Source organism: Bombus affinis, unplaced genomic scaffold, assembly GCF_024516045.1.
Source record: "Bombus affinis isolate iyBomAffi1 unplaced genomic scaffold, iyBomAffi1.2 ctg00000099.1, whole genome shotgun sequence".
In the NCBI taxonomy this organism is placed as follows: domain Eukaryota; kingdom Metazoa; phylum Arthropoda; class Insecta; order Hymenoptera; family Apidae; genus Bombus; species Bombus affinis.
In genome coordinates this window covers 22280-49986 of record NW_026108840.1, presented here as the reverse complement: position 1 = coordinate 49986, position 27707 = coordinate 22280, and the positions used below count along the sequence as shown (strand labels likewise).

At 43.7% G+C, this 27707-nt stretch overlaps 1 protein-coding gene across 2 annotated transcripts; it reads right to left on the bottom strand.

Annotated features, from left to right (window-relative positions):
- Positions 1 to 655: 655 nt before the first annotated feature.
- On the bottom strand, positions 656 to 19596 carry LOC126927393 (uncharacterized). Of its 2 annotated transcripts, XM_050743547.1 has the most exons (3): positions 19313 to 19596; positions 18195 to 19179; positions 656 to 916 (listed from the first exon to the last, which is right to left on the bottom strand). In XM_050743547.1, the coding sequence occupies exon 2, from the start codon at positions 19114 to 19116 to the stop codon at positions 18277 to 18279; it is 840 nt and encodes a 279-aa protein (XP_050599504.1). In that variant the 5' UTR covers positions 19117 to 19179; positions 19313 to 19596; the 3' UTR covers positions 656 to 916; positions 18195 to 18276. The 2 variants fall into 2 exon arrangements, with proteins under 2 accessions (XP_050599504.1, XP_050599505.1); XM_050743548.1 differs by lacking the exon at positions 19313 to 19596 and having other exon boundaries at positions 18195 to 19280.
- Between the last annotated feature and the right edge of the window lie 8111 nt (positions 19597 to 27707).

The following is a 27707-nucleotide window of genomic DNA, read 5'->3' as shown; positions in this document are numbered from 1 at the left end:
AGTTTCTCTTTTTTATGTCCGAATTGACTTTACATCTGATCCTGTTTACTAATGTTTGATTTACCCTCTCGTTCAGTCCATTGGAGGATGGACAGTCTGTCGAGGTGAAAATTAATTTAATGTTCTTCTTTCTCGCGTACTCTTGAACTTCTTTGGATGACATTACTGGGTATCGGTCTGCAAGGATAATTTTTATGGGATCAGTTTCTCCTGTCGAGTCTATAAGTGTTATGATATCTCCTGAGCGTTGCGTTTTTGACGTGGACATAAAAACAGCCCTTGAAAAATGATCAATAAGTATGTGCATATATTTCTTTAGTGAGTTGTTATTGGAAAAACCTCCGACCGTATCGAATAACATTATTTCAAACGGTTTCCTAGCTGGTCCTAGTTTCGACATAAACCCGATCGGTCTTCTCGTTCTGCTTTTATTCTTGATGCAAATTTCGCATTGTTTGCAGAATTTGTCGACAATTCGGTCCATATTATTGAAATAACAGAAGGGTCGGATTTTTTCAATATGTGGTTCCTTCCAACGTGACCAAAGAAATCATGAACCGTCTTTATGATATGTTGACCAAACTCTTGTGAGACGAATATACGTTGACGTCCTTTAATATTAAAAAAAAAATCTCTGATTTTTGTATAAGGTCTTTCGTATTGTTAATATTTTCTCTGTTTTCTTTTTGATCTTGGATTATGTCTTGTTTTTTTATAATATTTGCTACTTTTAAAACATCTTCTTCATCGTCAAAACATTCTAAGACGGGGTTCCTGGATAGTGCGTCTGCCTCTATGTTGTGTTTTCCTGGAGAGTAGATGATCTTGAAGTCGTACTGCGACAAGTAGTGCATCAGGTCTCCTAAAGTTTCATCGGTTCTTGCCTTGATTCTCATTGATTCCAACGGTTTATGATCTGAAAGGACAGTGAAATATCTACCGATTAACCAATGATGCCATTACTGAATCGCCTCTTTAATAGCAAGACATTCAAGGTGGATTGCTTTCTTCTTTGCCTCTGTTGGTTTCAATTTTCTCGAAAAGTACGCGACCGGGTGTAACGTCCCGTTGTCTCGAGGTTGCTTTAAATCTGTCCCTAAGCCGTCTCCACTTGCATCTGTATAAATGAATACTTCTTTGTTATGGTCGTATATTGAAAGGATTGGGTTTCAACAAAGGTATTCCTTAATTTTTTTTTAATGACTTTTCACATTCTTCATTCCAAATGAATTCTGTATTTTTTCTCAGTAAATTGTGTAGTGGTTCTAAGAGTTTGCACGCGTCTTCTATGAATTTATAATAAAAATTTATTTTTCCGAGTAGTCTCACATTTTTCTTGTTTCTCGGACGTTCAAATTCGTGTATCGTTATCTTTTCCTGGTCTCACGCCGTCTTTCTCGATAATGTGGTCTAGATATTTTACTGAGTTCTCTGCGAATTTACATTTGGCCAGTTTTAATCGGAAGCCTTTTTTTCTTATGACTTTCATCAGCTGCACTATTTTTTTTTTTCGCGTGGGGAGGGGAAAATGCTATTACGCATGCCCAGTGACCCGCATCACTGGGTTATGTGGGAGTCGGTCGGATGTCGTTGCCATACCCACTAAAAACCCCTCCTCCTTCTTCCTCCGCTTTGAGGGCAGACAACCCCGGTAAAACCTGTCGGCAGTCATCAGGGTTGTCCTTTCGTGCCCCGTTGTATCTACTTCTTCGGGCAGTTACTGCTCATGTCATCTTCTCAGCCAGTTCAGAATACTGGGCTGATCTCCTTCTGCGGTTTTTCGTTGTTTTGTATTCTTGCCTTCCTTGCTCCGCGTAGTTGTTGTTTCACTCGTTCTCCTCCTTGCCTCTTCCCAGGCCCTCGCTGTCACCCTCCTGTGACACATGACGGTCTTGCAGAATTGCCTGAATTTATTCCAGCTCTCGTTCTTGGCGATCACCGTGGCGATCATATTGTCCACGTCTATCTTCTCGCCAAGAACGTTCTCCAGCTCGATCCTTCTGTCCGTCCACTTCGGGCACGCGAAGAGGGCGTGCTCTGCATCGTCGTTAGGGTGTCCACAGTCGAGACAGTTGCTGTCGCTGTCCTTGCCAATCCTCTTCCTATTGACACCGAAGCTCCCATGCCCGGTTAGCAGCTGCATGGTGTGATGATCGATGTCCATCTTCTTTTTGGTAAATAGCAACGCACTCGGTATTAATTTCTTTGTGACATTCTCCTTTTTGTAGTTGTTCCACTCCTTCTGCCACTCCTCTTGGGCCTTCTTGCGAATCGCCTCCAGTTCCTCCTTCAGCTTGCAGCCGTCATCCGCGCCAATCCTGCACTCATGGATCTTGTTCCTCTCGTAGGTCTCTCCGAGCATCTTTAACTTTATGTAAATCGGGAGATTCCCGGTCAACACGCAAAGAGCCGCGTGGGAGACGGTACGGTATGCCGTCGTTGTTATGCACAGGGCCGTTCGTTGTGCTCGTTTCAGCTTTTTCCTGTTCTTATCGGTATTCGCTGCTCTAGCCCACACCGGTGCTCCGTAAGTTACGATGAACTCCCACACATTATAGTGGAGCCTACGAGCCAAGCTGGGCAGCCCGTTGATGTTGGGTAGTATTCCCCTGAGGGCTCCTATTAACTTGTCGGCTCTATTACACACCATCTCGATATGCGCACCGAACCTCCGACTGGTGTCGATGATGACTCCGAGATACTTGATGCGATCGACCGTTTCGATGTCCGAAGAGCCCAACTTGAGTTTCACCACTCTCGGCACTCGCAACCTTGTGATGAGCATGACTTCCGTCTTTTCTCTCGCCAGTGTGAGCCCGACACTCGTGCACCAATCGTTGGCGATCCTTAGCATCGTGTTGACCTTGGCGGAGGCCTCTTCGTTCCTCCCGACGGAACAAGTGATGGCCAGATCGTCTGCGAAGGCGGTTGCTCTGACCATTGGCATGTTGTCGAGTCTCTCGAGCAACCGGTCGTATACCAAGTTCCACAGGAATGGTCCGAGGATGGATCCCTGCGGAACTCCCGCCGCCACCTCGTGCTCCACCGTGCCGTGCTGGTTGCTCATGATGATCTTCCTTCCAGATAGGTAACTGCCGATTAGCCTTTTGACCTTCCATGGCAGCTTCCTCCTGTCAAATTCCTCGTATATGCTCTTCCAGCTGAGCGAATTGAAGGCATTGCTAATGACCAGGGCGATCATCACGCATATTACCTTCTTCTGTTTGCAGATGTTGGCAAACTTCATCACCTGCGTGATGGCATCTACCGTACTCCTCTTCTTTCGGAAGCCATATTGCCTCCGATGGAACGGGTCCATTCCGATGCATCTCTCGATGATCTTCTTAAAGCAGTTTTCCCAGATCTTGCTCATGGTTGAGAGTATGCTTATCGGCCGGTACGCGTTAGGGAGACTGGGATCCTTTCCCGGTTTCCTTAGCAGTATTACTCTGGCCGTCTTTCAGCAGTCTGGGATCCTTCCTGATTCGGTGATGCCGTTGAACGCCCTTGTCACGAGCTCGCTCCTGCGACTCGCTATCAGCATCGCGATCTCGCCATCGACTCCTGCAGCCTTCTTGGTGTTCATTCTTCCGGCGGCATCGACGACATCGCCTTCGCCGATGGCGACGGTGAGGCTGATGTCTCCTTCTTCTTCGGTCCCTGCCTCTTCGCGGCCTTCGTAATGGGAGGGTCCGTGTCCCATTGTGAATAGCCCCTGTAGGACTGCCTTCACCATGTCGATCGGCATGTCGTTGGTTGGTCTCTTGCTTTTACATCTCTTCATGACCGTGCGATAGGGTTTGCCCCAAGGTTCGCTCTCCAGTATCTTGCAGTATTCTGCCCAAGCTGTTTTTTTGCTGCGGGCGATCTCCTTTTTTAACTGCCTTCGGATCTCCTTGTAGGCGTTGACGAGGGGCTCGGTGTTGCAGGCATTCTTCTTCCTTTCTTTCGTCATCTTCCTGAGCGCTTTGTGCGTCTGCGCTCTAAGTTCCGCGATCATCGGGTTCCACCAGTAGTTCGCGTACTTGCGACGAGCCGCACAGTTCGCCTTCCTTAGCATCCCTTCGCACGTACCTTCGATGCTCTTTTGCAAGGACTCGGCCCCAACCGCTCCGATAGCCGCGTTGAGGTCCTCCTTCTTCAATGCGTCGTCGAATTTGCTCAGGAACTCCTCCGGCGACATGTCCTTGGTCACGTACCTGTAGAACTTCGATACGGTCCGAGTCTTCCTCGCCTTAAACCTGTGGAGCACGTACAGATGGTCCGAGGCCGAGTATTTGTCCAAGACCGCGCTTCCGGCGTGTGTCTCGCTGACCTTGTTAGATACCCTTATTATGTCGGGGAAGCTCGTCTTCCCGTTCATGAAGAAGGTGTACTTTTCCTTGAGCCTCACTGGAAACACCCGGTGGCCGCTTAATGCCTCCATTAGACTCTCCCTCTCTTGTCTGTGGTCGATCCTCCCCAACGGGTTGACTTTGCGTTGAAGTCTACGGCCACGACGACCTTGTCGTGTCTTCTAGCAACGTTCTTCGTCATAGTTGATAGCGTGTCTATGTACTTGGAGTATGCTAGTTTATTTATGTTGGGCGAACAGTATCCGCTGAAGCAGAAGACGTCGCCGACGCGGACGCCCACTATCCCGTCGCTCTTGACCTCTATTGTTTCATCAGGAAGTTTGCCATTGAGGAGTGTGACCCATATCGAGGCGTCTCCTTTGGTGTCATTAAACCAGTGCGGTAGCTGCCTGTTCGGCTCGGATATTATTATTATATCCGGCCTAAGTTCGATCGCGCATTGGTGCATCATGTCCTGCGCCAGCTTGCATCTGTTGAGGTTTATCTGCAATATCCTCATTTTTTCGTTTTCAACAGCCTTCTATATTCTGGACAAGCCAGGGATTCGGTTACGAGGTCAAATTTCACTCCTTTCTCCTTGCTGCAGATGGAGCAGCAGGGTGCGTTGACGCAGGCAGCTATCGTGTGGTCTTTGGCTCCACACTTCCTGCAAATCTCTTTTCCAGGGCTTATCGCCGTGCATTTGTTTGCGATATGCCCGAACGTGTGGCATCTGAAGCACTTTACCACATTGGGTAGTTCCTTTATCGAGGCTATCGTCAAGCCGGTTCTGATCTTCCGGCTCGCCTCCTCTTTGGCCAGATAGGCTTTCGGCATCGTCACTATTGCCGATTGGGTGCTCCACGGCGCCATTCTTAGGGTTTTTACTTCAACCTCGGTGATGTCGCTTATGCTTAGTTGCATTACTAGCTCCCTGGCTAGTTCTTCCTTGCTTACGAGCGGGTCTATATCCCTGATCTCCACGGAGGTCTTGTCGCGCATTGGTCGCGCTCTCACCTTGCCTCTTAGCGCCGTGTTCATATCCGCCGCGGTCTTTTTGGCGTTGCTACCTGCTTTCAACTCGATCAGAATGTCTCCTGTTCTGGTCCTTCTAATTCCGCTGCTCTCTTTTAGGGTCTCCCTTGCCCCCATCAAATCTTTGTAGACCTGGATCCACTCCTTGTCTTGACCTACTTTGAGGAGGATGGCTTCGGGCCTGTTACGTACCCTCTTCGGTCCCTCCGGCCTCTTTGGCTTGTCCAATGGCGCCCTTCCTGTGTTCGCCTTCCTGTCCACCGCCGGAGTGTCCGTTCTTTTTCCTCTCTTTCCGCGGACAGGGATCCAGTCTTCCTTTACATCGCTGTCCGTGCAATCCGTAGTCGCTTTTGCCGAGCTGTTGCCGGCACAGGCTCCTGCGTAGGAGGCCTCCACGGTCGTTGGTCTCTTTCTCTTGGTGTCTCCTTTCCCTTCGATGGGCGATATCTCCTTCCATTTTCCTTCCTTCTCCCCGCTCCTCCCCGGAGGGGTGGTCATCCTGGTGGCCGTGACTATCCTAGCGTTCTTCTTGAGCCTCATCTCGTCCAGCATCAAGAGGAGCTCGATCGCTTTTTTACTGATAGCGTCCGTCCTTTTCTTGATGTCGGCATCCTTTTTGCTCATGAGGTAAAATCTGTTACCTATACCTTGGATTTCGCGGAAGACTTCTGTGATGATTTCCGTCATCGCCTTCCATTCGCTCATTTTGATGACGATACTGTCCTCGTCATTGCTTTTGATCTCGGCCGTTGCTCTGTTCACCATGGCCTTCCTCCTGAGTCATTTCCTTGATGCTGCCGCTTCGCTGCCGCTGTCCAACATTTCCGCCGGTGTGTCTAGCTCCGAGGTGCTGGCTGCCTCGTCCCTCGTTGCCATCGGCTGGCTCCTGGCCAGGCTTCTCGTTGTCCTGCACGCGCTCTCCTCCACTGGAGACTTTCTCATATATCTGGTGATCTTGTCACCTTTCAAGAATTTTTCCTTGGCGATTCGGCTCGCCTTTTCGCTGGGTGGTGTCTTTTCCTTGCTTGCCTGCATCGGCATCTCGACTTCCTCGATGATTCCCGCGATATCTTCGTCAAATTCAAGGTATCTTCTTGTTGTTTTCTTGCATATCTTTTCCTCCGTGACAACTGCGGGTGTTTCTTGGTCCCCGGTCGTGTTTACCGAACGAGGGGAGGCCCTGGGATCGACCTTCCTCTCGCCGTTCGTCCAGTCGTTGGGTGACCATCAGGTCGAGCCTGGGATGCTACTCGAATCACCGACGGGGCCTGGAAGCTCCGAAACCCCCTGAGCCGTAAGTTTATTTACCTTATAAAACTTGTCCATATTGTTTTATATATATATATATATATATGTCGGAGATGAAAGAATACTGGAACCTTCCCTTCGGAACTTTGGGAAGACCCCTAGTATTGTAATTTGGATTTCACCATAGCCGAATTAAGAAACTGTTGTCATTCGATTCGACTGTACTTATTTGAGATTTATGATAGTGAGCTCGGGCTCGAGGCGACAACCAGTCGCCGAACGTAGTCGCGGTCAAGGGATGAACGTTTTGTCTAACAAAGGCATGAAGTAACCCTATAGCTCTCCTTAAAAGAAATACTTAGGACGGGGCACGACGGTAAGCATTTCAACGATTTCTGTCCCGTGGCTCGCCACACGCAGACTCTATTCTTTGAGTAAGATGATTACCAGATGTCGACGCGTCTCCACAGTACATGTTCAGCTAGCCCGAGGACCTGCTATAAATCTTAAGGTCTGTTTAACTAAAGTCCTTCAAACCGACAAACAGTCCTCGTCCCAGCTACGAGAAAATAGGAGAAATCTATTTTTCTCACCAACGACGCTTCCTCTTCTCGAACTTTCTCTTAAGGGCGGCTAGCACCCTTCCCTAACCACCAACATGGAAATTGACCAATTAACAGTAACGCCAATTTCCCTCACTTTCCGAATGAAGGCTTTTCTCCACGAATCCGATGATTTCGTGCTCTTGGGCACACCCATCATAGTTTTCCTCGACAGCGTTACCGTGATGGAGAACCACTCTCCGGTACGATCTAAAAGACGATTCAAGTAACTCTCGGATACGTAGTGATTGCCTCGTGCATTAACATTGAGTACAACTTAGACGCTGAGGAAAAGTAGAGTCCGTCATCCCCTTGACCGCGGATTCGTTAGTGAGCCTAGGATCATTGTCATTAGCTTCTCGAGTACCTAATTATCCGATTACTTGTCCAATTCCATCATAGTCATATTTGCACTAGTAAATATCTCCTCTATTGCATAATGATCACGTCTAGCGCCAATAGGGATTCGTTTCACGTCCTCAACCCTAACTCAAATCTTAACGCCGCCCCGACATCAGAAGTGGGATCAGTGCCGATTATAACAGTGCTAGAACTTACGATCATCGTGCGCAAGTCGCAAGTCGTGCGCAATTCAGTCGCTAGTGCAAATCGAGTGTGAAACCTAACAACTATCGTTACCACGTTTTAACCCTTAAAATCGCGTGCTCCGACTCCGCTGCATGGGGCGCAGCTGCCAACCTGATTATGGAAGGAAACTATAATTTCAATAACGAGTGGCGAGTCGACTTCTACGTACTGGAAGCACCAACGGATAGATCAAGTCATCTGGGTGAGTCGTTTCCATTTTACTCCGATGCGGGAGCCGAGCGTTCACTAATTAAAGTGTCCGCGGCCTCGAGATTTTCTGGCAAAGGAATGACTGACATATTAGTAATGCGAGGAGTAGGGAATACCTGTATTAAACATACGCCTCCCATTTGTTCATTGTGTGTATTAATGATTTTTACATCGAAGATAATTTCTCATGTCCTTGCTGATAGTTATTTGAAATATGATGTCGCGATTAGTTGCGGAACTCTAAGTCTGGGTTTTGACGTAACATTACACAAAATAGCCTCGCTATGTGTAAAACAAAAATGATTGGTGTCTGTAATGAAACCACTGCAAACGAGATCGTCGTTAATGAAGTTGACGCTGATGTACATGGTAATAATAAAAGTCGATCAATTTCTCTTCTCGACAAATTCAAAGATTGATTCGTTACGGGTTTCCTACGTATTCGCGTAAATGCAGGCCGGTTAGAAATACGATTAACTGATCCTAACACCACCGTAGGAGGAAGTCCTCATAGACTTAGCGAGGAGGAGCGAAGAGCGGTACGTGAGAAAACAAGCGTTCTAATTAAAGCAAAAATTATAAGGCCTAGTAATTCGCCATTAGCGAGCCGTAACTCGTGAAGAAAAAAAAAACGGCTCAGATAGATTACGAGTGGATCCCCGAGATCTAAATCAAAGTATCGTCGCGGATCGGTACCCTTTACTCCTTATTGCGGATCAAGTCGCGAGATCGCAAGAGGCGAGATATTTTATTAGCCGGGACATGGCCAGCGGGTTTCACCAAATTTCTATTTATCCTAATCCAACGGAGTTTACAGCGTTCGTTACCCCGACAGACAATATGAGTAGATAACGATGCCGTTTGGACTGAAAAATTGCACCGTCCGTCTTTCGGAGGGTCATTCGCAAGGCCTTAGGTGACCTCGCTCATTCGTATGTTGTTATTTGTCTCAATGACGCCCTAATTATTGCCAACTCGATAGATCAAGCTTTAGAAAGATTGAACACCGTATTAGATACCCTCGTAAAAGCCGAATTCTCTTTTAATTTTGCGAAACGTTCTTCTCTAAAGACATCGGTGCTCTATTTGCGATATGTAATTCATAACTGAGAAGTTCGTCCTAACCCGGGTAAAATACACACCTTAAGTTCTTCACCTGTGCCAACGACCGTTACACAGTTCAGGCAGTTCATAGGGTTAGCTCCGTACTTCCGAAAATTCATCCCTAAATTCTCACAGATGATGAAATCCCTGTATGCGCTCATCTCAGATAACAGAAATATAACTTGGACAGATAGACACGAGAAAATAAGACAACAGGTAGTTTCCGCCCTGACCGACGCGCCGGTGCTAACGATATTCAACCCCAATTACCCGATAGAACTACATACTGACGCTAGCTCGGAGAGTTACGGGGTGATTTTGACGCATCAAGCCGAAGGTAAGAACAAGGTAATAGGGTATTACAGTAAAAGAACCAGCCCCGCGGAACCCAGATATCACTCCTATGAACACCATACATTAGCTATCGCAAACGCCGTAAAACATTTCTGTCACTATCTATAGGGACGGGAATTTCTTGTCGTCACGGATTGCAACTCGTTGAAAGCATCGAGTAATAAAGTACATTTAAATGACAGAGACCATAGGTGATGGGCTTACTTGCAGACTTTTATTTTTGACATTATGTATCGGGAAAGTAAACGGACGGCTCACAAATTTCTTGTCGCGAAACCCCACAGGCGTTGACCTTATTAAATTCGACAAAATCAAAGAGAAAATAGTTGACTGGCCGAAATTTCGGAAGATTGGCTATTAGCGGGACAACGTCGTGATTCTCAAACCTTGGAAATCGTCAAGGAATTGCAAAACGATGGACTCGCGGAAGACATCGCGAATACATACGAATTACGGTTCGGTACTCTGCACCGTAGGCTACAAAGAAAAGGCAGGATTCTCTGTGTACCTATAGTCCCAAGATGTTTTAGATAGTCTGTTATTAACCATGTGCACCAGTCAATTATGCACTTAGGTTGGGAGAAAACGCTGGAGAAACTATACGAGTATTACTGGTTCGAAGGGATGGCGAAGTACGTTCGCCGATTCATTGAGAACTGTCATGCTTGTCAAGTTTCGAAAGCTAGTTTAGGTAAGATACAAGCCGAACTGCATCCTATACCTAAGACCAGCATACCCTGGCATACGGTCCACATGGACATAACAGGCAAGTTGAGTGGTAAAAGCAATTCAAAGGAGTACGTCATTGTTTTGATCGACGTCTTCACTAAATTCGTATATCTGCATCATACTCGTAAGATAGATTCCCTTAACACCATTAAAGCGCTTAAATCCGCTATATTTTTATTCGGGAGTCCCTGCCGGATAATAGCAGATCGGGGAAGATGTTTTAAGGGTAAAAGAATTTCGAGAATTCTGCGAAAGCAAACGAATTAAAGTTCACTTGATAGCGATCGGTGCTAGTAGAGCCAATGGACAGGTAGAGCGTGTTATGGGTACATTGGAAAATATGTTCACGGTAGTAGAGACGACCGGGCGACCGCGGCAAGACGCGATTGGGGAAATACAGTTGGCTTTGAATTGCACCACCAACCGCGTGACAAACTCGAGCTCATTAGAACTACTAATAGGTAGAACGGCAAGACTTCACGATCTGTTGTTACCCGATAACATCAAAAGTATCGATATCTCCAATATAAGACGACAGGCAATAAAGTGGATGGAAACTAGTGCTAGGTATGATGAGGATGGATTTGACAAAGCTAAAGCTTAAGCGGTTAGGTTTAATCTCGGTGATTTCGTATTACGCAAAATGAGGAAAGAAATCAAATTAGATCCAGAATTTAGAGGTCCACTTGTAATAGCAGAAGTCTTGGAAGGGGACAGGTATATCTCGAAGACATTAGACGGTAAGCGACCGTACAAGTACAGTCACGACAGGTTAAGGAAAATGCCAGATGGTTGCACCCCTGCCGAGTTGGATGTCTGTAGTGAAGGCAATAACAGTGACCATGACGATATGAGCACTTCGACCTCGGAAGATCAGTAGCACTATGCCAGTAACACCCGGCAGAGCGAGTTCGCACGTGTTTCGGGGAAATAATGTGATAAAGCTCAGAGAGAACGTGTGATGTAGTTCACACGCTTTTTGTGGTAATAGTGTGATGTGGCTCAGTGAGAACATGCGATGTGACTCGCATGCATCTCGGGGCGACAGTGTGATGAGGCTCAGTGAGAACATGCGATGTGACTCGTATGCATCTCGGGGCGACAGTGTGATGAGGCTCAGTGAGAACATGCGACGTGACTCGTATGCATCTCGGGGCGACAGTGTGATGAGGCTCAGTGAGAACATGCGATGTGACTCGTATGCATCTCGGGGCGACAGTGTGATGAGGCTCAGTGAGAACATGCGATGTGACTCGTATGCATCTCGGGGCGACAGTATGATAAGGCTCAGTGAGAACATGCGATGTGATTCGCATGCATCTCGGGGTGACAGTATGATAAGGCTCAGTGAGAACATGCGGTGTGGTTCGCATGCATCTCGGGGCGACAGTATGATAAGGCTCAGTGAGAACATGCGGTGTGGTTCGTATGCATCTCGGGGCAACAATATGGTAAAGCTCGGTGAAATCGTGGAACAAAGCTCTATGTGCTCACACGATCTAGAAGACCGAGATCCTTTGGAGTGCGAAATCGAAAATGGTCCATCATGCCGTTACGATCCGACTAATGACCTGCAGGATGCAACTATCACCTTGAGTACTAACTATAACGCTACTAATTTTCATTATCTTTTATTTCTTTGCTGCCAAACCCCCGAACAGGATTTGTTGCTACACTGGACCCTTGCCTTATTCGAACATCTAGTTAAATTGTGAATAATGTCAATTGTATCGAGTCTAATGTTAGGAAACTCAATATTTTAGTTACACACGAGGACGTGTGATAGTCAGAATGGCCGTGTCGGAGATGAAAGAATACTGGAACCTTCCCTTCGGAACTTTGGGAAGACCCCTAGTATTGTAATTTGGATTTCACCATCGCCGAATTAAGAAACTGTTGTCATTCGATTCGACTGTACTTATTTGAGATTTATGATAGTGAGCTCGGGCTCGAGGCGACAACCAGTCGCCGAACGTAGTCGCGGTCAAGGGATGAACGTTTTGTCTAACAAAGGCATGAAGTAACCCTATAGCTCTCCTTAAAAGAAATACTTAGGACGGGGCACGACGGTAAGCATTTCAACGATTTCTGTCCCGTGGCTCGCCACACGCAGACTCTATTCTTTGAGTAAGATGATTACCAGATGTCGACGCGTCTCCACAGTACATGTTCAGCTAGCCCGAGGACCTGCTATAAATCTTAAGGTCTGTTTAACTAAAGTCCTTCAAACCGACAAACAGTCCTCGTCCCAGCTACGAGAAAATAGGAGAAATCTATTTTTCTCACCAACGACGCTTCCTCTTCTCGAACTTTCTCTTAAGGGCGGCTAGCACCCTTCCCTAACCACCAACATGGAAATTGACCAATTAACAGTAACGCCAATTTCCCTCACTTTCCGAATGAAGGCTTTTCTCCACGAATCCGATGATTTCGTGCTCTTGGGCACACCCATCATAGTTTTCCTCGACAGCGTTACCGTGATGGAGAACCACTCTCCGGTACGATCTAAAAGACGATTCAAGTAACTCTCGGATACGTAGTGATTGCCTCGTGCATTAACATTGAGTACAACTTAGACGCTGAGGAAAAGTAGAGTCCGTCATCCCCTTGACCGCGGATTCGTTAGTGAGCCTAGGATCATTGTCATTAGCTTCTCGAGTACCTAATTATCCGATTACTTGTCCAATTCCATCATAGTCATATTTGCACTAGTAAATATCTCCTCTATTGCATAATGATCACGTCTAGCGCCAATAGGGATTCGTTTCACGCCCTCAACCCTAACTCAAATCTTAACGCCGCCCCGACATATATATATATATATATATATATGTCGGAGATGGAAAAACACCGGAACCTCTCCTTGGATTCTCGGGAATACCGTAATGTCGTAATTTAGATTAAACAAATGTCGCTCCGATTGTTCGAGGTTTATGATAGTGAGCTTGGGCTCGAGGCGACAACCAGTCGCCGAACGTAGCCGCGGTCAAGGGATGAACGTTTTATCTAACAAAGGCACAGAGTAACTCTATACCTCTCCTTTAAAGAAATAGCCGTAGCGACACGTGGCAGTAAATATTTCAAAGGTTTCTGTTCCGTGGCTCGCCACACGCAGATCCTATCCTTCGGGTAAGATGATCTCCAGATGTCAATATACCTCCGCAGTATGTTTAGCTAACTTGAGGACCCGCAATAAATCTTAAGATTTAGTCAAGCAAAGTTCTTCATTTAGACAAACAGTCCTTGTTGCAACTACGGGACGATAGGAGAAGCCTATCTTCCACGAACGATGCCCCCGTCAACAACCTCCCCTCAAGGGCGGCCAGCATCTCTTTCAAAACGCCGATATGGAGATCGACCAATTAGCAACAGCGCTAATTTCCCTCACCTTTGGAACGAAAGCTTTCTTTGACGAATCCGAGGATCTCATGTCCTTAGACCCACCCATTATAGTTTTCCTCGACGGCATCGTCGAGACGGAGAGTTACTATCCGGTACGATCTCGACGACGATTCAAGTAACTCTCGGATACGTAGTGATGGCCCCATGCATTAACATTGAGTACAACTTAGACGCTAAAGAAGAGTAGAGTTCGTCATCCCGTTGACCGTGGATTCGTTATTGAGCCTAAGATCATTGTCATTAGCTTCTCGAGTATCAAATTATCGCGATTACTTGTCCAATTCCAACATGGTCATGTTTGCACTAGTAAATATCTCCTCTATTGCATAGTGATCACGTCTAGTGTCAATAGGGATTCGTTTACGCCCTTAACCCTAACTCTAATCGTAACGCCAACCCGACATCAGAAGTGGGATCAGTGCCGATTATAACAGTGCTAGAACTTACGACCATCGTGCGCGAGTAACCCAGTCGCTAGTGCAAAATCGAGTGTGAAACCTAACAAGTTTTCGCTACCACGTTTTAACCCTTAAAATCGCACGTTCCGACCCCGCTGCACGGGGCGTAACTGTTAACCTGATTATGAAAGAAAACCATAATTTCAATAACGAGTGGCGAGTCGACTTCTACGTACTGGAAGCATCATCGGGTAGATCAAGTCATCTGGGTGAGTCGTTTCCATTTTTACTCCGATTCGGGAGCCGAGCGTTCACTAATTAAAGAGTCCGTGACCTCGAGATTTCTGGCAAAAGAATGACTGACATATTAGTAATGCGAGGAGCAGGAAATACTTGTATTAAACATACGCCTCCCATTTGTTCATCGTGTGTATTAATGATTTTTACATCGAAGATAATTTCTCATGTCCTTGCTGATAGTTATCTAAAATATGATATCGCGATTAGTTGTGGAACTCTAAGTCTGGGTTTTGACGTAACATTACACAAAATAGCCTCGCTATGTGTAAAACAAAAATAATTAATGTCTGTAAGGAAACCACTGCAAACGAGATCGTCGTTAATGAAGCTGACATTGATGTACATGGTAATAATAAAAGTCGATCAATTTCTCTTCTCGACAAATTCAAAGATTCATTCGTTACGGATTCCTTACGTATTCGCGTAAATACAGGCCGGTTAGAAATACGATTAATTGATCCTAACATCACCGTACGAGGAAGTCCTTATAGATTTAGCGAGGAGGACCGAAGAGCGGTACGTGAGAAAATAAGCGTTTTAATTAAAGCAAAGATCATAAGGCCTAGTAATTCGCCATTCGCGAGCCCTACGTAACTCGTGAAGAAGAACACGGCTCAGATAGATTATGAGTGGATCCCCGAGAACTAAATCAAAGTACCGTCGCGGATCGGTACCCTTTACTCCTTATTGCGGATCAAGTCGCGAGATTGCAAGAGGCGAGATATTTTATTAGCCTGGATATGGCCAGCGGGTTTCACCAAATTCCTACTTATCCTAATTCAGCGGAGTATACAGCGTTCGTTACTCCCGACAGACAATATGAGTAGATAACGATGCCGTTTGAACTGAAAAATTGCGCCGTCCGTCTTTCGGAGGGCCATTCGCAAGGCCCTAGGCGACCTCGCTCATTCGTACGTTGTTATTTATTTCGATAACGTTCTAATTATTGCCGACTCGATAGATCAAGCTTTAGGAAGATTGAACACCGTATTAGATACCCTCGTAAAAGCAGGATTCTCTGTTAACATTGCGAACTGTTCTTTTCTAAAGACATCGGTGCTCTGTTTGAGATATGTAATTCATAACGAAGAAGTTCGTCCGAACCCGGGTAAAATACACACCTTAAGCTTTTTTCCTGTGCCAACAGCCGTCACACAGTTCAGGCAGTTCATAGGGTTAGCTTCGTACTTCCGAAAGTTCATCCCTAAATTCTCACAGGTAATGAAACCCCTGTATGCGCTCATCTCGAATAACAGAAATATAACTTGGACAGATAGGCACGAGAAAATAAGACAACAGGCAGTTTCCGCCCTGACCGACGCGCCGGTGTTAATGATATTCGACCCCAATTACCCGATAGAACTACATACTGACGCTAGCTCGGAGAGAGTTACGGGGCGATTTTGACGCATCAAGTCGAAGGTAAAGGCAAAGTAATAGAGTATTACAGTAAAAGAACTACCCTCGCAGAATCTAGGTATAATTCCTACGAACTAGAGACGTTAGCAGTCGTAAACGCAGTCGAGCGTTTCCGTCACTATCTACATGGGCGGGAATTTCTTGTCGTCACGGATTGCGACTCGTCGAAAGCGTCGAGTAACAAAGTACATTTAAATGACAGGGACCATCGGTGATGGGCCCACTTGCAGACTTTTGTTCTTTGACATTATGTATCTGGAAAGTAAACGGACAGCCCACGTAGATTTCTTCTCGCGAAACCCCGTAGATTTAGACCACCGTAAAATTGATAAAATTGCGGAGAAAGAAATCAATCTGGCCGAAATATCGGAATACTGGCGATTAGCCGAACAACGTCGTGATTCTCAAACCTTGGGAATCGTCAAGAAATTGCAAAACGATGAGCTCGCGGAAGACATCGCGAATACATACGAATTACGGTCCGGTACTCTTTACCGTAGGATACAAAGAAAAGGCAGGACTCTCTGTTTACCTATAGTCCTAAGAGGTTTTAGATAGTCTGTTATTAACTATGTGCACCAGTCAATTATGCACTTAGGTTGGGAGAAAACGCTCGAGAGACTGTACGAGTATTACTGGTTCGAAGGGATGGCGAAGTACGTTCGCCGATTCATTGAGAACTGTCATGCTTGTCAAGTTTCGAAAGCTAGTTCAGGTAAGATACAAGCCGAACTACATCCTATACCTAAGACCAGCATACCCTGGCATACGGTCCACATGGACATAACAGGCAAGTTGAGTGGTAAAAGCGATTCAAAGGAGTACGTCATTGTTTTGATCGATGTGTTCACTAAATTCGTATACCTGCATCGTACTCGTAAGATAGATTTCCGTAACACCATTAAAGCGCTTAAACCCGCTATATTTTATTCGGAAGTCCCTGCCGGATAATAGCAGATCAGGAAAGATGTTCTAAAGGTAATGAATTTCGAGAATTCTGCGAAAGCAAACGAATTAAAGTTCACCCGACAGCGACCGATGATAGAGCCAATAGACAGGTAGAGCGTGTTATGCGTACATTGAAAATACGTTCACGACAGTAGAAACGACCGGGCGGCCGTGGCAAGACGCGATTGGGGAAATACAGCTAGCGTTGAACTGCACCACCAACCGCGTGACTAATTCGAGCCCTTTACAACTACTAATCGGTAGAACAGCGAGACCGTACGACCTATTACTACCCGACAATATCGAAGAAAAGGAAGTCGATATCCCTGATGTAAGACAGCAGGCTGTATAGAACATAGAGAGTAAAGCCCAGTACAACAAAGAAAGTTTTGATAGAAACAAAGCTAAAGTGGTTAGGTTTAACCTCGGCGATTTCGTACTACGCAAAGAATGAGAAAAGAAACCAAACCAAGCTAGAGCCAAAATTCAAGGGTCCATTCGTAATAACCGAGATTTTGGAACGAGATAGATATATTTTAAAAACGCTAGACGGCAAACGATCGTATAAAAACAGTCACGACAGATTAAGAAAAATGCCGGACAGTCGCGTTCCCGCTGAGTTGGACGTCGGTAGTGACGGCAATAACAGTGACCACGACGACATGAGCACCTCGATCTCGGAAGATCCTTAGCACAAAGACCGTAGCACCTTACGGAGTACGTTATGAAGCTTGGTAAATGGGCAAGTGATGTGTTCACGCGCACCATGAGCTATAGAGTTATGAAGCTTGGTAAATGGGCAAGTGATGTGTTCACGCGCACCATGAGCTATAGAGTTATGAAGCTTGGTAAATGGGCAAGTGATGTGTTCACGCGCACCATGAGTTATAGAGTTATGAAGCTTGGTAAAGGGGCAAGTGATGTGTTCACGCGCACCATGAGCTATAGTGTTATGAAGCTCGACTAAGGGGCAAGTGATGTGTTCACGCGCACCATGAGCTATAGTGTTACGAAGTTTGGTGCGGTCGTGCGATCTAGAAAAACGAGATCCATTGGGGTGCGAAATCGAGACTGGTCCATTTCGCCGTTATGACCCGACTGATAACCCACAGGATGCAACTAGCACTTCCAATACTAATTACAACGTTACTAATTCATGTGCTCTTCTATTCCTTTTGTTGTCAAACCTCCGAACAAAATTTTGTTGTTACACCGGACCCTCAGCTTATTTAGACATTAAGTTAAATTGTAGACATGCTAATTGTACCGAACCTAATGTTAGAAAGACTCAATCTTGTAGCTGCACCCGAGGACGTGTGATAGTCAGAATGGCCGTGTCGGAGATGGAAAAACACCGGAACCTCTCCTTGGATTCTCGGGAATACCGTAATGTCGTAATTTAGATTAAACAAATGTCGCTCCGATTGTTCGAGGTTTATGATAGTGAGCTTGGGCTCGAGGCGACAACCAGTCGCCGAACGTAGCCGCGGTCAAGGGATGAACGTTTTATCTAACAAAGGCACCTTTTTAACCAGGTCTATCTTTCTTTCTTGTGTTTCTTTCCTTTTTCTCCAGTCTTCATATTGTCCCAAAATTCCTATTAAGTCATTTGTTGTCTGCATATTTTCCCTTTCGATTTTGTCCTTCGATAGGTAATCCAATGACAATCAGGTGTATCCTCACCTCTTCATCCATTTCCCTTTTTACTTCCAATATTAGTCGTTCTTTCTCTATTGCATATTCTACGAACGAACCTGAAAGGTATTTAAAGTTGTAAGCATATCGTATTGCCGGCCAACCTTTATTCTTAAAGGTTTTGAGAAATGCTTTTTTCCAATCTTTCCAGTTGTGTCCTCCAGCTTTCAGTAGATTTGTTTGGTACCATCTTTCTGCTGTTTTTCCTAGATACTTTCTTAAACCTTTGACTTTTTCCTCATCGCTTTTTATTTTGTATTTTTTGCATTCCTCTTCATACTCTGATATCCAGTTTGTGGCTTTCTGAGTTCCTTCAAATTGTTCTATATTGAAGTTTATTTCCTCTATTTCTCTCTTATCTCGTCTTTGGAGGGTCTCTAGAAGTTTTTCCATATCCAGGTTGAGTTTCTCGATTTCCGTTTTTGTTTTTCTTGTGGAGGTTATTTCTGCTTCCTCTAAGACAATGTCTCGGAATACGAAGTTTGAATCCGTATCGATATACAGTGCTGCTGTCTCATCGTCTAATGTGAGTTTAATATTTCTATATTGGCCTACCTTGGTTAGACTGTTTGCGGTCTTTTTCACTGTTGGTAAACAGAATAATTGTTCATGGTACTTTCTTTCTTGATATTCCGGGGGGAAAATATAGCACATTTCGTCTTCTAGTCTTCTGATAGATTCTATACTCTCTATCTTCTCCCCTTTCGCGTTCTCGGTCATGACGACGCGTAGGTTAACTCTCAGCGGCATGGCGTGGCGAAAATCGATTTATAAGGTTCAATAATGGGATAATTCAGGGATCGATTCTGAAGTCTGAAAATCGAGTTTTTTATTATGAAATGATTTGATAAAATACAAAAATGAACAACAATTAATATGCGTCTATAACAATCAATCACGATGATCATCTAAACGGGAAATTATAAGTCTTTGGTGCAATGTTTACCTGAAAATCGAGAATCGATTTTCAACGTCCTGAGCTACCGATCTTTCTTCTTCAGTCTTTAATTCATAAATCTTCAGTCTTTACAATCTTAAACAACTATTCTATAACCTTGTCTGTCTCTCTAATGTAACTCTCTGTCCGTCCGTCTGGGCAACACGTGCTTCTTCAAATGGCCGTCCGTGCAACAAAGGAAGATCGGTCTCTCCGTTAAACACAGCCTGTCGTGCTACCCGTAAAACGAAAAGAATCCCTATCCTACATGAACTCTAGGGATTTTACATATATTTTTGTATTATGTACTGATGTCGTTAATATGGTTTTGACATGTCATAAATTAGTGTTTTAAATGTTCAAAATTAATAGCTTTAATATCGTAAATTAATGATTTAAATGTTTTAAATTAATGGCATAATACTACAAATTAACAGTTTAAATGTTGAAAATGAATACCTTAAATATTGTTTGCATTCATTCACAGCGACCCGTCGTCACTCAGGGGCGACGAAATGAAATTTCCTCCGCAGCATCATCGTGACGGAAAGTCATTCTCTCGTGCGATCACATCGACGAAAAGAGTATCGTCTTTACGATCAGTGAATATTTCACGTTTTGTTAGAAAAAGAGTTAGACTTGGACTTTGTGATAACGTACACCTTTCATCCCGTTGACCGCGGATTCGTTATTGAACCTAGGATCGTTGTCATTATCATCTCGAGTATCTAATTACCACGGTTACTTGTTAAACTCTATGATACTCATACTTGTACTAGTAAATATACTCTCTATTGCATAACGACAACGTCTAATCCAAATGAAGATTTGTTTCACGCCCCTATAGCTATAGAATTACTCCATGTCTTTGTTCGACAAAACGATCATCCCTTGACCTACATTCGGCTACGTTCGGCGACTGGTTGTCACCTCGAGCCCAAGCCCACTATCATAAATCTCTAACAAATAAAGTCCGATTGAATGACTACAATTGCTTAATTACGGCTATGGTAGAATCTATATTACAGTATTAAGGAGTTTCCCTAAAGTTCCAAAAGGGAAGCTGTCTATCTGGAGGTGGCGGACTTCCATTACATATTGTACTCATCGCAAATGGCCCTTTCTCTCGAAAAAATAAAGAAATAAAGTTTTAATAATTTTTAAAGTAGCTTTATTCAAAATGCGATTACAGTTTTATAACAAAATATTTTTTAGATAAAATAGGATATAAAAAAACTATTTGTTGTAGCTGTTATATATAGTTATAAAGGCTATATTATTTCTGTATTATTTGCACGTTCGTGTATTCGTTGTCCTTAGTTTGCCCGTTTGTCGATCCGTCATTGTCTATTGCGATTATGAACTACTTTCAATTCATTTATGGTGACATATTGTGGAATTTACTGATTGCAGCGCGCACACTTCCTGAGTTTCAATTGGGGTTTTCATATTCGTTGTCTTATCGTTTCTCCCTAACTCAAAGTGGCATGTTTTATAGTTGATTGATCTCGGCGCGCACATTTCGCGACTTCTCATTGGTCTTTCACAGGCTCGTTGTTCTATTACTCCTATTTATCCAAAGTGGCATGTTACGTAATTAACTGCTTATGGCACGCGTATTTCACGAGTTTCAACTAGTTTCACGTACTTGTTGCTTTCCCATCTCCCTATTCCATGTAACATGTGCAAGTTCCGTAAGCTGCGATCAGTTTTTTCACACGATCGTTACTTATTGTTTCAACTTCAGTTCTAGATTAATACGTTACATTGTAATTGACAGGCGTTTGCAGTTTCCGTTCATTATTATATTCGGTGCCCACGCGTTGCCGGTTCGCGAGTTTTCCTGATAGTATCTTTTTAATTTTGATTGGCAAATTAATACATAGTAAAAGTATCTGAGCGTGTTGTAATTGACAGGTTTTTATAATTCCCGTTTGTTATTATTATACGGTGTTCGGACGTTGGCAGTTCGCGAATTTCCCCCATCATATTATTTGAATTTTGGTTGTAGATTAATATTGTACAAAGTGAAAATATCTGAACGTTTTGCGTCTTTATTCCCCTAAACGTTCTTTACCTAATTCTATTATCCCCAGAGTAGCGTCTCGCATCATTCGCGAGTTATGACATATTCTTACTCTGTCTCAAGTTACGGGTCGTGTTGAGCGCGAGACGCGACAAGAAGATTTCAACGAAATTCTCCAAGAAATTGCATTTTACAGATATGCGCGCACTTCGTGCAAAACTTCCATGCGATGCATTCGGCATCAAAACAGAGTAAAAAGAGTGCTTAGTTGACAGGATATCCCTTATTCGAGCGGAAAAGCAACAGGTTTCAACGTATATCCCCATAAGATTGCACTTTACATTACAATGCGCGCTGCGATCAATAAATTTCACAATATGCCACCATGGATAAGATAGGATTAATAAAGCGATAAGAAAAATAACCGGAATTCACGAAACGCGCACACCGCGATCAGTAAAATCCATATTGCGTCGTTTTCAATAAAATAACAAAGAAACTCACGTAAAATACTCGTTACGAATCGTTAAACACTTCAAGAAATTTCGTAGAGATACTTCGTTGTATCGAAGACTACGTAGGGATAGGTGTTGCGCGGTTCAGAGTTGGCGTAACATTGAGACGTCCGCTGATGCGCTCTGCCTTGCGCGCGCTCTCCCCACCACAGTATACAGTGCAGTAAGCAGCGAATGGGAGCTGAGGGACGATGATGTTCTCAGGTAAAGTCAGCAGAGGGAAGCAGCTGCGACGCGCCAAAGGATCGAGTATCACCGCGAGCAGAGATAACCACGTGCCGAGAATAGTTCGACTCATTATCAGCAAAACGTAAAACTGCAACGCTCGTTGGGAGATCGTATCAGCAGGTGGATGAAACCGTAACACACTTGGGAAGGAAATCAGCAGAAGCGAAGACTGTAGCGTCCGCAGAGATAACTACGTGCCGAAACTACGCGTTCTCGTGGGAATAAACCGTCACGAGGCAATTATCCCATGGTAGTTTTATTATAAATAGGAGTTGTCGCCTACAACAACAGTCAGTCATTAAGAAGTTAGTCACGATTATGTTCCGGAGCAGTTACGGTCCATCAGATTCTGCAGTTACGCAATAAATATTAAAAGTCACTATCAATAACCACATACTCTCGTAATGCGATAGACAACATATTATATACAGGGTGGTTGGTAACTGCAGGATGGTGGTACAAGCGGAAAGGGGGTGATTCTACGCGAAAAAAGAAGTCGAAAATATAGATTAATAATTTCTCGTTTGAGGCTTTGTTTTCGAGAAAATCGACTTTGAATGTTCGCTCGGTACGCGTGCACTTTATCACGTCTCGTTATAACGGATCTCACTGTAGATCGTTGTCTCGATGGATATTATTGCAGTTTAAGTTTGTTTCTGCCGTAACGGAAAATTAGGAATACACAATGAAATAATATGAAGTAATCATAAAGTTTATTATTACAAAAATTGCTGAAAATGTTGCCCATTCTGCCGAACACATACTTCTGCTCTTCTAATTAAACTTCTATGAACACTTTCAAAGTCGATTTTTTCGAAAACAAAGCCTCAAACGAAAAGTTTTTATTCTATATTTTCGACTTCTTTCCTCGCGTAGAATCACTCCCTTTCCGCTTTTACCACCAGTTACCAACCACCCAGTACATGGATATATATATATACATGTGTATTGTAGTATCGTGAGGAAAAAACCTGGTTAGAAACAAACCAAAACATTGTCGTCTGACCTTCGGCTGTTGATATACACAAGAGAAAAACCTATTGACTAAAGTCACCTAGTCCTTGCGGCACGAAAACAGGACCGGATTAGGAAAAGGACAAAATAACGTTGATCGAGAAGTGAGAACGTTTTATCGAGAGGTCAGAGTTAGTCGAGAAGCGGAGGAGTAGAGTTGTAGAGTTGAAAGAGTCAGCGGAGTTGCCTGAGTTGCTAGCGTTGTTGAGAGATTGAGTTGTTAGAGTTATAGAGTTGCGAGAGTAATTTGAGTAGAATAAGATTTTTGCGTTTAGTTCAAGTTGAACATTTATCGTTCTCTGTCCAATTAACCTCTGTTATTTTTATTTATCTTAAATAAATAGCATTAGGAGAATTATACAAATCTAAATTATCCTAATCCTATCCTTTCCGATACTACATTTTGGGGGCTCGTCCGGGATTGAAACCAGACAGAGAACGACACGTTTTACGGAACTACTCGTGCTGAAAAGAAAAGAATTGAAAATGGCAAATTGTGAAGAAGAACAGTTTTCAAGTGAGGAAAATCTAATGCTGGAAGAATTAAGAAACAAGCTTGCACAGTTAAATCTACCAATATCTGGTGCAAGGTCAGTGTTGGTTGCCAGGCTAAGTCGAACATATAGTACTGGACAACCAAGTCCTAAAGAGCCAGCAAACGGTAAAAAGACCACGGAGGAGCAAGGTTCAGGGGCAATACCAAAAACTAAGCGTGATCGAGATGAAGACGAAGATCTCGAGGAGCTTAGGACAAAAGAATTAAGAGAACGTCTTGATAGTATGGGGCTAGAGACGAGAGGAAGAAAAGCTGAACTACGTGTGAGACTACAGGCGGCGATGGAAGAAGAGAATACGTCGTCGGAAGAAGAGAGCGACGACGAAGAAGACGAAAGAGAAAGCAAAAGAAACGTGCGAGGTGTATATCAAAAACCTGACAAATTCCGTAGGAAAGCACGTAGGTATACAACAGTAAGTGTTCAGGATGTCCAAGACGCCTTAGAAGTTTTTATAGGCGAAAACAACGAAAATATTAATCAATGGTTCGAGGCGTTCGAAGAAACTGCAAGCATATATAGGTGGACAAAAGAACAAAAGGTAATTTATGCAAAAAAGTTGATGAACGGATCGGCAAAAATATTTGTGAATTATGAGTACCACGCTAGAACTTGGCGCGAGTTAAAAGAAGGTCTGATAAGGGAGTTTTCGAAAAACTTTAACACTTTGCAAATACACCGCTAACTGCAGGAAACAAAAAAAAAAAAAAGAAAAAAGAGACGACGAAAGATGTACAGCGTACATGTACCGAATGCTCGGTATAGCCAGTCAAATGAATATGGAAGAAGCAGCAAAGATAAGGTACATCATAGATGGAATAAGAGACAAAGAAGTCAATAAAACAATATTGTACGGGGCTAAATCAATAAAAGAGCTAAAAGAAAATCTTATCATCTATGAGGAACAAAAATCCCGTATAGCAGAGTCAACTATGAGACCGGTGAGAGCTAAGGACAATGGAAGATACAAGCAGTCGGAAGATGTAGCGAAGTATAAAAGGTGTTATAATTGCGGTGATGAAGAACACGTGTGTGCAGAGTGTCCGAACAAGTCGAGGGGACCTAAATGTTTCAGGTGTAGAGAATACGGATACATTGCATCGAGGTGCGACAATCTGAGCGAGTCCATTAAAGAGGTTGGTAGTGTGTTTCGATTGTTACCGACGAAGCGTGGTAAAGACGTGAAGATCGGAGATTTCGAACTGAGCGCGCTGGTAGACACCGATAGCGAGTTAACCTTGATGCGGTATAATCAGTATGTAAGAATCGGAGCGCCCAAATTAAGTCGAGACATTATTGAATTTCACAGTATCGGGTCTAAAAGAAATTTTACGCTCGGGAAATTTCCGACAGATATTATTATAGACGGTGAATTGTATCATATAACGATACACGTAGTTCCGAACACTGCGATGCAACACTCGTTGTTGATAGGTACAGACTTCCTGGATACCGTCGAGATAAACATGAAGAGGGGAGATATCTCCATTAGCAGAATAAAAAACGAGAATTCCGATGGGTTTCCAGAGGTCCTTAAAGTAGACATAGAGACGGGAGCGCGTGAGGTAGATCTATCTCGTGTCGAGAAAGTGCAACACAAGCAGGCAGTTGTAGTTCCCACGAGTGCTTGTCGCAAGGACACCGTCGTAATGAACAAAATTTCGTTAGATGAATCGGTTGCGACAAACATAACCGCAATAGCGTCGGGTGGAAACGACACGGACGGTTGCGATGAAGTTTTTGTAGGATGCAGCGAGGATCGCGCGAATTGTAGAGTTGTACAAACAAATTCTGTCGCGAGTTCTAAGAAGCGAACCAAAAGCGAGAATGAGGCGGCTGCAAGAGAATTTGAGGTAGTGCGTAGACGAGCTATCAATCCGACCTCTTGTCGGCGAAGGGCGTTCAACTTATTACCAACTTACAAGGGCGTTATTTTGAAAATATAAATTCGATTTGAAATATATATTCGTTTGAAATATAAATTCTGATTTCCTGATATAATAATTAATAATAGCAAATATCTACAAACAACTATTCGCTGTTGTAACCTTCGACCCTGCTGCGGTTGAAAGAATCGCAACGGGTTACGGTATCTTCAGTAGCTGAAAACGCCTACCGGTTTTCGCAATCGCCCTCTCACAGTTAGCGGATAATAACCTGCTCGTCTTTGGGCACGATTTGCGAAGCCGCATTGGTTCCCGCAGAGGACACTGTTATAAATAACCATTTGTTCACATTAGATGCCAAAAGCAAGATAGAATTCTAAAGGTTTATTGATTACTTTGGATTGAATTAAGCTATTGTGACGTAATCTTATACGTCTTGTAGAGATAGCTTGCAAATTTCCTACTTTTCCATTCTTAACTATTGTTATTGCGAATGATATGTTATTATTCGCCAATTTCATTTCTTTGTGTCTGAGCGTTTCTCCATGGAAACTGGTCGCTGCAAGTGCTCTTTCGTCACATGGTTTGTTAAAAATTTCATTCGATGCTAGATCAGATATGTCCAAGCTGCCTAAACTTTCCACACGACTAGAAGCGGCATAGATTTGCACTTTTGCAAAATTCTCTTTGCCAAGATCAATTACGGTCCTATCTATTATAGCCATTTGTAATCTGTGTACCGCTACTGTCCAGCTTAGCACAAGCGATGACATTCTTTATTCAACATCTCCGTAACATTTCGTCAGTTGAAATATTGCTATTACTGGAGATATGGGAATGTAGCCGTCAGCATATTTGAATCTGCTTCCAATTCTCTCACTTTCAGCTGACCTCTTCGAAGTACTGACATATAAATTTCTTTGCCATTCCCATTGCGTCGTTTATCAAACCAACGGAAATTGGTATGTTTCGTCGCAACATAACTCGTGATCCCTCGGCTAATGTTATTGCATGCAACAGTTATCCATGATTATTTACATCTGCATGAATAATATTTTCGGAAGTTTTTTTCTCGCATGTAGCTGCTTCCCGACTCTCGCCTACTGAATGAATAACGTACACACGACGTAATTTCGCTAATTCATCAATCATTTTTGTGTTATATTCGTCTACGAATCTTACTATCTGGAATATTCTTACTGCTATATCACTCCTTCGCACTCATAGTATTTCAAACTCAGAAGTTGTTATTTCGCCAAACTGTAAATTATCTAATAGGTCGATAAACTCTGTATCATCCTTTTACCTCATATTAATGATGAGTTCGCAGAATGAAACTTGGTACTATAAATTAATCTTTACAGCACACCACTGTTTTTATACAATACAACAATGTTCTTTTGCTGGGAATAATTGCATGAAAGAGATGTCATCGAAGAGAAATACATTTATGTCACCAAATATTTCTTTATATATCTTGAATTCTTGCAGTCTTAAATGAATTATTCGCAAATTCTCGTAAGATACCATTGAGATCTCATCAACAATCAACTATCTTTTATGACGTCACTTTCGTTCCTCCTGTTCAAACTTTTGTCCTGTCACGCGGTTATAGCAGTGCCTTTCTCAATAGACAAGGGGAAACAGACAGATACAAAATTATCCCAAATATTTCAACGACAGTAACGTCAATCTTTATATATGTCGGAGATGTAGGGACATCGGGCCTTTCTTTAGGAAGATCCCCAATACTTGGGCTCGAGATGACGTAAGTGGTCGCCGAACGTAGCCACGGTCACGGGATGAACGAAATGTCTTACAGAGGAGGTACCGATGTTGAGGGACACGCTGTATAAGCAATCAAGTCTCGATCAGGAGCAATGCTGGTTTACGCGGGACTGCCTAGTTACGGCGCTTGGGAATTTGTTGATATTCCCGATCGATATGTATTTGACATATGTGACTGTATCTGTCTTTTATTTTGCAATCACCTTGGAGAGTTTACTGTCATCGTCTAGGCTGTCAGTCTGAAAGTAACCCAGCGTCTGAGTTAACGTGTCTGCGTGCTACAAAATGTATTCCATTGTACAAAGAGTTTACCCGTTGACCGTGGATTCGTTATTGAGCCCAGGAACATTGTCAATAGCTTTTGTTATACTTATTAATTATTTCACGCCTAAA